This window comes from Lutjanus erythropterus, chromosome 9 (assembly GCF_056507025.1).
Source record: "Lutjanus erythropterus isolate fLutEry1 chromosome 9, fLutEry1.hap2, whole genome shotgun sequence".
Lineage (NCBI taxonomy): Eukaryota > Metazoa > Chordata > Actinopteri > Lutjaniformes > Lutjanidae > Lutjanus > Lutjanus erythropterus.
In genome coordinates, this window is record NC_139325.1 from 34,643,330 (window position 1) to 34,654,213 (window position 10,884).

Below are 10,884 nucleotides of genomic sequence, written 5' to 3' on the forward strand. Positions count from 1 at the left end.
GACATCCAAGTCTCCCAACGTTATGCAGCACTTTGCATTGTTTTAGAGATAAATCTTTAAAATCATCAAACAAACTCTGTACGATGACAATCAAGTGTTTTTCCTGTGATGTCAGACAGATTCTTTACAGATAAGTTAGTTTCACTAAAATGTTGTTGTTTAAATAAACTTTGAGTAAAACCGTATTTGAATAAGCATACTTCCATTTTCAACTTACTACACGTACCTGAGCGATGAACTATGTCATTTTGTCCTTGGCCAACGTTCACCTCTGACTGTGGGCCCACATAAACAGCGTAGTGATTGTATAAAGGCTTTCCTCCTTCTCTCTTACACTTCCTCGGAAACACAATTATATCTCCAAATGTGTACTGTGAACAGAAGAAATCAGAACTTTAGTACATTGATCACCTTTACATTCAGTGCAAAGCAAAACACAACAATCAGACTGACTAAATAATGAATGTAAATGGGTAAATCATGAAACTATGGTGATGATATTAAATAAAGTTACATTTTTATTATATCCAATTAGGTTTAAGATGGACATAGTACAGAGACAGAGGGGAGCACAACGTTTCTGAGAAATGTGCTATAATGACAGTACAATCTATCATTGCCTGTGATGATTATCTAAAGAAATACAATATGCATTATAAAGAACTGGACAGTTTTAGCTGACAACCATTCTGCAAACAAGGACTTGTTGATTACTTTCTATACATCATCATCTCTTTCATCATTAATGTGGAACTAAATTCACATTGTTATTGTTATTATACTATAGATGGTCAAGATACAAATTTAAATTACATTAAAATAACCAATGTGGCTTTAATTTTGCATATAGTGTTCAGGTTAAACAGAGAAAAGCTTTTCTGACACCCTGTAACAGCTAATAATGCATAATGTAATACCTGCCAGTGATGTAATATTTTTCTGTTATTAATGTCATAAAAGTTGATTATGCAATAACTTGACAATAAGGTAATACAATTTCTGAACCAATAACATAATAACCTTTTGCACATAAATAAAAATAATGATAAGTTATTTCTTTATTGACTGGTTATTTGCTATATGCTGGGTTAAAAAAATAATCAGAGCCTGTAATTTAATAAGATACTATACTAATATCACTTAATTTATGTTTTATTTATTGGCTATAATGTGTCATAATTTATGGCAATATAATAATATGACATTACAATGTTTCAGTTTTATTTATTATCAAGTGTCACACTTCTTTAAACTCTGTTACTGCAGCTTCTTTCAAATAGCTGCTCAAAAACCTGAATTACTTTTGACATTGACAAGTTACTCAGAGTTAAGACAACGACTAAGGGATCAGGATCGATCAGGTTTTTGAGCAGGAAGTCTGACACTTGATAATAAATGAAAATGAAACATACTGATTAATTAAATTATTACATTATCAGCTCCAATTAATACATTTTAAATTATTTATTTAAAACCAGCTAATAATGTAATAACTTTTTACATTATGCACAAAACTTCTTATGTGCAGAACAGTGACTGCATTGTTGGCCAGTTGTTGCAAAATCTACTTTTATTACATTGACAGCATTAATGGCTACACACACACCCTAAAGCAGTGTTTTATGGCCAAGAAATATATTGTTGATAAGTTATAATCTCTTAAAAATAAAAAGTACTACTAGTAGTAAGAAGAAACTAAATTTTCTTCCAAAACACATATGACAGTTTCAAAGTTATATTCTTGTTTGATTTCTTGTTCTTCTCGTTGTAAGGTCTAGTAAAAAAAAAAACTGTTTTGAGAAGGTTTTTTTTTTTTTTTTTTCTTTTTTTTAATCAAACTCAAACACTTTCTAGCAGCAGTGCTCAGTTGTTTCTGGGTGGTTCTTGGAAGATTATTTGTAATAGTGGGAGCAACAGCATAAACAGTCCAATGAAAACAAAATAATAATTAAACTTACTTCATTTGGTGCGGCTGTTGGTTTTGCTGATATTATTATGATCACCAGCTGAAGGATCAGAGCAACCAAGATCAGGTTCTTCATTTTTCCAGCAGTAGAGAGCTGACATGTTGAAAAAAGGACAACGTGTAACAATCAATCATTAGACATTTTGAAAACTTGTTTGTTAAAAGCTGCTGTCTGTAAGTTTTTGACACGCTGACAATGAAGGAAGAATATGTCCTGAAAAGTGCAAACAAGAAAGAGAAGGACAGAAAGTCGACACTGGACAGATGGAGTCATGACTTACCACTGATGTGTTTAGAAGATGGTGACTGTATCGTAGAAATGAGCCTCTTGTTACCCTGAAAGTACAAACACACACATTCATTTTCCAATGTACTGCAGGTGCTGGGCTCATATGCATTGTTGGAAAAGCACCTTTTTTCTTCCAGAAATTTTTAATTTTATTCTAATGTCATTATAATATAATTTAGAGCAACACCCCAAGGTCAGAATTCAGATCAAGCAAATACCTTCCAATCTTCTGATATACCTGTAAAACAATACGTTTTCATTTGTGACAGTCATCACAGAAAACTTTGTGGAATGAACTGTTTCAGACGTCTTACCTTCTTCAATGAGACGGTAGAAGCCTGTTGGTGCAGATGAAGGCTTCTCCTTATATACAGTAGAAAACAAAAAAAAAACACCCTCATATCTGTGTCCAGCCCATCAGGGGCAGGTCTCACACTCATTTGAATGATTCAACTTCCATCAAAAGGATGTCAGTTATTAAATACATTTACATACACAGAAAGTACATTTTACCTTGTTTCACACTCGTGCAATTCTACATTTATATCTATAATCTATATTTGTGTATAAGTCACTTGTTTAGGGCTACTAAATAAACATTAATACAGGTCAATGACACATAACACTGTGGTAAAGAAAAAAGACTGCATACACACACACACACACACACACACACACACACACACACACACACACACACACACAGACACACACACAGATGTGTGATAGGTGTGTTAAATAGCCATTAATTAAAACAATCATACTGCAACTAAAAACACAACTACATGAAAACAAAAGCTAAACTAACCTTTTTACTCTGCTTTTAAATGATGTTAAAGTTGGAGCACATATCATCCAGTCTGGTCGACCAATGATATATCAGCTTTTCAGGTCGACCAGACAGGTTCATCCAACTTTATCACTTATTTTCACAGTAACAGTTAACACATGAAAGATCTTGGCATCATAATTAGATCTCTGGTTGAAAAGATCTATGAGTTGAATGGAAACAAACTATTGAAAACTATCAGATCTTAAGAGATGCACAGCAATGTCTTCATTATTGTAGGGGAGATCAGAAGTAATTAACACCTGCTGCGACCTCGTCAATATATTGATATTCCAACCCAGGAGTACTCAGTAGTCATCACAACATTTTTTTTTTTAAAGAAGAGGACGAATGTGGGATTTCCCAGTGTTCAGGTAACTTATACACATTCTGGTGGAGGTTTGTTTGAACAGTTCTGCTTGTTTTTGTTTCTTTGTATGTCAGTCAACCAGGGAATAATGATGTAGTGTATTTTTTCTGACTTCTAGGTTGCTCTCTTAACCCTGTTTAATCTAAGCTGAAATAATATGGAATTGTTTTGCTGAAATGACATGAAAATTATATTTGTGTGACAGTTGCCAGTTGATAATAGAAGTTAAACTGTTGGTTGTAACTAAGTTTGCTCTGCACTCTCTGCCCTCTGGCCCTGACAGTGTGGGAGGTCTGCAGGCTGCTGCACCTTCCTGTTCAAAAAACAAAAGAACAACTGAGAAACAATAGAGAATATACAGCAAAGCTAAGTGATGGACATGAACACGAGAAAACAAAACCTAACTAACATTTTTGTCAGCTTTTAAAAGATGTTGAAGTTGGAGCACATATGATATCATGCAGTCTGGTAGCAGCTACTGTACAAACAGGAGGGTGAAGCCAAGGGAAGATTCAAATGTTCATTCACTATTAATAGATATTTGTTATTCTAACAGAAATCTTTCATATGAGTTATGACTGGTAGATGTTTCATTAACCCCTGTTTTAATGCCTTTTGATATGGAAGTGATGATAAAATTAAAAAGAGAAATGTAGTCTTCCTTTTAGACAACAGTTAAAAGATAAGGAGCTACTTTGTGTTAACAGTCCATTGATATTGAGCTCACTATAATAAAACTGTAAGAGCCTTGTTCTCTGGAAGGTGACTGTATCAACACACTGCTTCAATAAAGTTCACTGTTCTGCAGGTATGAAAATGAGAAGTTTAAACATGAGGAGTTCTTCAGTGGAATTCAAACCAACAAATTGGAACTGAACCTGTCTGACCTCACAGTCACTGAACCAACAAGCAAAGATGTTACAGTATTTCATTGACAGCTTTCATTGGATTTGGCTTTTATGATGTCATCTATTTCCATTTTTAAGGTTTTAAGAATAGCTTCACTGGAGCAACATCCCTGTTAGTTCCAGCTTGTTTGTTTGATTTCTGATGCTCTTATTGAACTGATGCTCAGACGGATCTTCGTCTCTTTCTGCCCTTCAGTCGTCACTCTGGTTGAACCATCGTACAGTGTTTTGTTCTCCACGTACTGAATGTTTTATTTTGCAAACCCTTCATGCAAAACAACATGTATTTGTAAACAGGATGTTCTGCAACGTAAAAGCATGACAGACTGTTCAGAAATACAGATTTGTCCTCTCAGAAATCTGACAGTACTGAATAGAACTTCAGTGGCAGGCGAGTCCAAACTTTTGAATGGTTCTGCATGTCCAGCTGGACAGCTGAAGTGAAGACAGGAAAGGATGAGAGAGAGTCGGGGAGTGACATGCAGCAAAGACCCACATGTGGGAGTCAAACCCACGGCAGCTGCAGAGGAGTCACTGCCTCAGAACATGTGGTGAATACTCAACCGACTGAACTACCTGGCCACCACTAAACTCTACTTTACTTTGCTGTACTTCGTGCAGCCACTCTCTCATCCTCTGCCTGTACAGGCTTGCTGTCCTCACCCAGCAGATATATATTAATAGGATACTTTAACACAGACACACTGGGAGGTGTCTAATTCTTGCAGTGAGAGGGTGTTTATCATTGCACAGTATCATTGCAGTTTCACAACAGTCACTCTCATATTTCATTATAATTATTAAAATGAGCTCAAACTTAACAACATTCAGATGCTGCCTTGACAGCAATGAATCAAGAATAAACTTTTTTACTGTTTTTGTAAAATTTAGCAAATACTTTTTAAAGTAATTTTTCTTTTAACAGAAAATTGTATATATATATATGTGTGTGTGTGTGTGTATATATATATATATATATTTTTTTTTTTTTCAGTATGAGACAGATTCCATCAAGAAGCACCAGAGAACCACAGGAAATCATTTCTAACTCCTCCCTCAGAGTGTCTGACACACCGAGTAAACAGACTGACCCTAGACTTTTTGCACCACTGTCAGCAGCTACTTATCTATTTGTCATTTATGTGTTCAACTCAACAGAAGCTAATTATAATTCGTATTTCATTTTAACCCTCATCTGTGCAATACTGATCTAACAATATGGTAATTTGTGCAATAATGTAACTGTTTTATACTCAGTAGACCAATAATTTAATAGTGCAACACACTGTTACACTGCTGCATTTACTGTATTTGTACATTTAAACCAACATATACTCTTATTTTTAATGCTCCTGCATCCTAACACACTTATCCCCCATCTTCAGCATTATTTATTGTTTTATGCTTTTATTTTGTTGTATCTTTACACATCTCTTATTTCTATTATTTCAATATTATTGTAAATAGTGGTATAATGCACACTTTACATTCTCAGATTCTATTCTTATAATTTATTTATGCTTATTTATACTTCTATTATTGAAAGGGAGCGACTGTAATGCAAACAATTTCTCCTCCAGAGATCAATATAGTATTTCTGATTCTAATTTTTGATTTTAGCTATTTTCTCGTACACATACAATACAAGTCTCTGCCTCCTGACTTCAACCTTTAGACTCATAACAGTCAAGTATCAAAGAAATGTGGAGCAAGTAGAAGCAAGTTTCAAATGTTCATTCACTGTAAGTAGATGTTTGTTATTCTAACAAAAATCTTTCTATGAGTCTTAAAGGACCCTGTTCAAATTTACTGTTGAAACTGTCAGTTATGACTGGTAGATGTTTTATTAACCCCTGTTTTAATGCCTTTTGATATGGAAGTGATCATAAAATTAAAAAGACAAATGCAGGCTTCCCTTTAGACAACAGTTAAAAGATAAGGAGCTACTTTGTGTTAACAGTCCATTGATATTGAGCTCGCTATAATAAAACTGTGTAAGAGCCTTGTTCTCTGGAAGGTGACTGTATCAACACACTGCTTCAATAAAGTTCACTGTTCTGCAGGTATGAAAATGAGAAGTTTAAACATTCAGTGGTATTCAAACCAACAAATTGGAATTGAGCCTGTCTGATCTTACAGTCACTGAACCAACAAGCAAAGATGTGACAGTATTACTGCAGTGAGAGATCTGAAAATATAAGTCATATTTACTGCTGTCTCATGTTGTGTTGTTGATCTTAATATAGACAGAAACATTGATAACCTGAGCTCATAATTTGTGGGGTGTTGAATAAGAAAAGTCAGGGTGCAAATTTGGATTAGTACATATTAATGTCAGAACACTTAGAAATCAAAGACTTTATAAGAAGCTGTTCAGATCAATTTGTTTATTTAAAAACTCTGCAACAAGTAAAATGCCACATTTAATTATTATTATTAATTATTTACATGACTATACAATTGAAATAATTTTTTAAAATTCTGTTTTAGAGATACAATTCTGAAATTTACCACACTACATCTACCATGACATCAGAGATTTATTTTGCAAGAATCTGTAGTACCCGTTTACAGTAAAACATTTAAATGCACTGTGGGCTCAGTTTTTGATGAATCAAAAGTCCTGCTGGATCATTTGTGGAGAACGATCTGAACACACAGTGAATCAAGTTTGGTGTCAACTGAGCAAAAAACGTGGGAGGAGAAAGATTTAGAGAGAGGAGATTAGGTTTCACAACATGTGAAAGCTTCTGCTCAGCTGGGGCTACGTTTTGATGTAAGCTGGGAAGTTAAAGCACATGTGGATGATTTGTTATGAATTTTTAAGGTTTTATAATGTACCCTGTAGCACCACCTTCAGGCCTGCAAAGTCAGCTGAAGAAGTTTGGCAAAGGACTGAGCCTGTGTGCAAAGTTTGGTTTATGTTCATGCATGGGAAGACAGATTTCCTAGAAATACTACTAATACTAACACTACTGCTACAGCTGATAATAATTATTAAATTAAAATAAATTTTGTCCACATTGTATCTGTTGCTCTAATTCATCCAAAGTAAGACTTATTTTTCTCCTTACTTTATATCAGCATCAGCAGATTGTTAAATGACATAAATCAGGCAAAAACATGGAACCTTATTAAACTTCATAAGAGAGTAAATAAGGACACATAACAACATAACTGTACTGTAAACTAAAGTCTATTATTTCCTGCTGTTAGACACTTATTATACTTTCACAGAGGGTTATTAGTGATACATTACAACAGTTTTTTTCTATAGATTAAAGTAAAATCACGTAAAATTTTAAAGGTAGAGGAATATTTTGTCTATGGATGACTGCACAGACTTATATTAATACTGTAGGGTGTTTTTTTGTTTTCTACTGTATATAAGGAGAAACCTTCATCTGCACCAACAGGCTTCTACCGTCTCATTGAAGAAGGTAAGACGTCTGAAACAGTTCATTCCACAAAGATTTCTGTGATGACTGTCACAAATGAAAAAGTATTGTTTTACAGGTATATCAGAAGATCGGAAGGTATTTGCTTGATCTGAATTCTGACCTTGGGGTGTTGCTCTAAATTATATTATAATGACATTAGAATAAAATTAAAAATTTCTGGAAGAAAAAAGGTGCTTTTCCAACAATGCATATGAGCCCAGCACCTGCAGTGCATTGGAAAATGAATGTGTGTGTTTGTACTTTCAGGGTAACAAGAGGCTCATTTCTACGATACAGTCACCATCTTCTAAACACATCAGTGGTAAGTCATGACTCCATCTGTCCAGTGTCGACTTTCTGTCCTTCTCTTTCTTGTTTGCACTTTTCAGGACATATTCTTCCTTCATTGTCAGCGTGTCAAAAACTTACAGACAGCAGCTTTTAACAAACAAGTTTTCAAAATGTCTAATGATTGATTGTTACACGTTGTCCTTTTTTCAACATGTCAGCTCTCTACTGCTGGAAAAATGAAGAACCTGATCTTGGTTGCTCTGATCCTTCAGCTGGTGATCATAATAATATCAGCGAAACCAGCACCAGCACAGAAGAAAGTAAGTTTAATTATTATTTCATTTTCATTCATGCTGTTGCTCCCACTATTACAAATAATCATCCAAGAACCACCCGGCTTCACGTTCGTTATTTAGTCAGTCTGATTGTTGTGTTTTGCTTTGCACTGAATGTAAAAGTGATCAATGTACTAAAGTTCTGATTTCTTCTGTTCACAGTACAAATTTGGAGATATACTTGTGTTTCCGAGGAAGTGTAAGAGAGAAGGAGGAAAGCCTTTATACAATCACTACGCTGTTTATGTGGGCCCACAGTCAGAGGTGGACGTTGGCCAAGGACAAAATGACATAGTTCACCGCATACGTAAGTGAAGTAAACTGAAAATGAAAGTATGCTTATTCAAAAATTGTTTTACTCAAAGTTTATTTAAACAACATTTTAGTGAAACTAACTTACCTGTAAAGAATCTGTCTGACATCACAGGAAAAACACTTGATTGTCATCTTACAGAGTTTGTTTGATGATTTTAAAGATTTATCTCTAAAACAATGCAAAGTGCTACATAACTTTGGGATAACAAAAGAGGAGAATCTTTTTGCCCTCAAATGTCTGATTTTAATTTCCCATCAGACTCAGATATCAAACTCAAATTTTATATACAAAAGTTTATATACAATATTTCTCATTCTCACAAACAGGTGCTCGTAAGCAGAGCTGTCGATTTGATCAACTTGCAAAAGTGAGAGACAACAATGCAGAGGAGGTCTACAATTACCTCGATGGCGTTGAAAATGGCAAAGGTGGCAGGTACACGCCAGGAACGACCGAAGAAATTAGAGCTCGAATTCATGACCTGTTGGAGAAGTGCACAAAATATAAACTGTTTTCCAACAACTGTGAACACTTTGCTACTGAAGTGCGTTACAACATCGCCATCACCAAACTGACTGGTCTCCTCCACAAAACGTTTGTCACTGTGCTGCATTATTGTAAGTCATGATGAAGAGTCCAGACTCTGTCTCTCCTCTTCATCTCCTCGGTGTGCGTCAGTGTGCAGTTTGTTGTCTGTTGTTGTCTAAAACATCTTGACTGATGTAAACTGTCAGAGTGACACTGATATGAATGATCCTGCTGCCTTAACACAAAAACATGAATATGATGCATTGTTTCATCATTATGTAGACTGAGCTACAGACTGACCTCCCCTTAGAGGACAATATTTTATTAAAGAAATAAACTACTAACAATAATATTAATAAATTAATAAATAAAAATAGCGACCTTTTCCTAAGTTACTGCTGGTTCTGCGGTGTTTGAATTTAAAATCTGCAGCCTGCTGTTCCATAGAAGCTTGAATTGACTTTTCTGTTGAAGCTTTTAGTGCATTTTAGTCTTAATGTTAAACTGAGCAGGTCAATAAGTTCATCTGTGCCTGATGGACTGAGGTTTGTCATATTATTATTTACGCATATTTTTTAAAAATGCCAAATGCAGTGCCTGTGAGGGTTTCTGAACAATATTTGTCATTGTTTTTGGTTAATGTATTTTATTTTAACAAAGTTACATTTAAATGACATTTCACACACTTTTGAACAAATAAAAAAATGCAAATACTTTGCAATTAATCGCAATTAACTACAGACAGCCATGTGATTAATCACGATTAAACAGCACTAGTAAAAATATAAACAACTACATATCCGTGAAATAATCAGGGGTGGAAGTAATTAATTACAAATACTCAAATTACTGTAATTGAGTAGTTTTTTGGTGTACTTGTACTTTTATGAGTAGATTTTCAAGTCTGTACTTTTACTTGTACTTAAGTATTCATTATGCCATGTAATCTACTTAGTTACTTTTAAATCATAGTTGAGTACTGAGTACAATTTTAATTAACATCCAGACCTTTTATCTGCATTTTTGTAGCCAATGAAGTGATTTGGTAGCAAAAAAGCCAATGAAAACCAGGACATATGGACAAAAAACAAAACAAAACAAAACAAAACAAAGAAAGTATGTTAATAACTGATCTTTAACTGATTTTTCATTAAGAATTTAACCAGTTAAAAATGTATTCATGGATATTTAATCAATCGTTGTGGCAGTAACTGCACCTCATCTGGCTTTATTTTGTCTGCTGGAGTCATGTGCTGAATAAGGAAATAAAAACTTGAAATGATAGAAAGAAAAAAGTAAAAAAAAAAAACAGCCAATCAAAATACTTGTTTTGTATGAAATCAGTTATTGATGATTAATTGATTTTTAGTGTTTTAACTATTGGTAAAGCAAAACACACAAAATTTAGAGCCCTTGTCTGGAGAAGAGATGGTGACATCATCGGATAAAAGTAACTCATACTCTGAGTAGGTTTTTTTTACGAATACTTTGTACTTTTACTTAAGTATTTTTCTAACACTATTTTTACATGTAATTGAGTAATATTTTAGCAATGTAATAGTACTTGTACTTCAGTACAGATTTTCAGTACTCTTTCCACCACCGGAAATAA

The 10,884-nt window shown here is 34.2% G+C and overlaps 1 protein-coding gene and 1 long non-coding RNA gene across 2 annotated transcripts; one reads left to right on the forward strand and one right to left on the reverse strand.

The window, feature by feature from the left end:
* Window positions 1-1,814: 1,814 nt before the first annotated feature.
* On the reverse strand, window positions 1,815-2,628 carry LOC146321974 (uncharacterized). The gene is made up of 3 exons (XR_014771376.1): window positions 2,570-2,628; window positions 2,248-2,302; window positions 1,815-2,060 (listed from the first exon to the last, which is right to left on the reverse strand). It is a non-coding gene; the product is annotated as an uncharacterized LOC146321974 (long non-coding RNA).
* A 2,190-nt stretch (window positions 2,629-4,818) lies between these two features.
* Window positions 4,819-10,750, forward strand: LOC146321975 (uncharacterized). Its single transcript, XM_084725872.1, has 5 exons — window positions 4,819-4,913; window positions 7,724-7,802; window positions 8,312-8,413; window positions 8,591-8,735; window positions 9,071-10,750. The coding sequence occupies exons 1-5, from the start codon at window positions 4,819-4,821 to the stop codon at window positions 9,370-9,372; spliced, it is 723 nt and encodes a 240-aa protein (XP_084581998.1). The 3' UTR covers window positions 9,373-10,750.
* The last annotated feature ends 134 nt before the right edge of the window (window positions 10,751-10,884 follow it).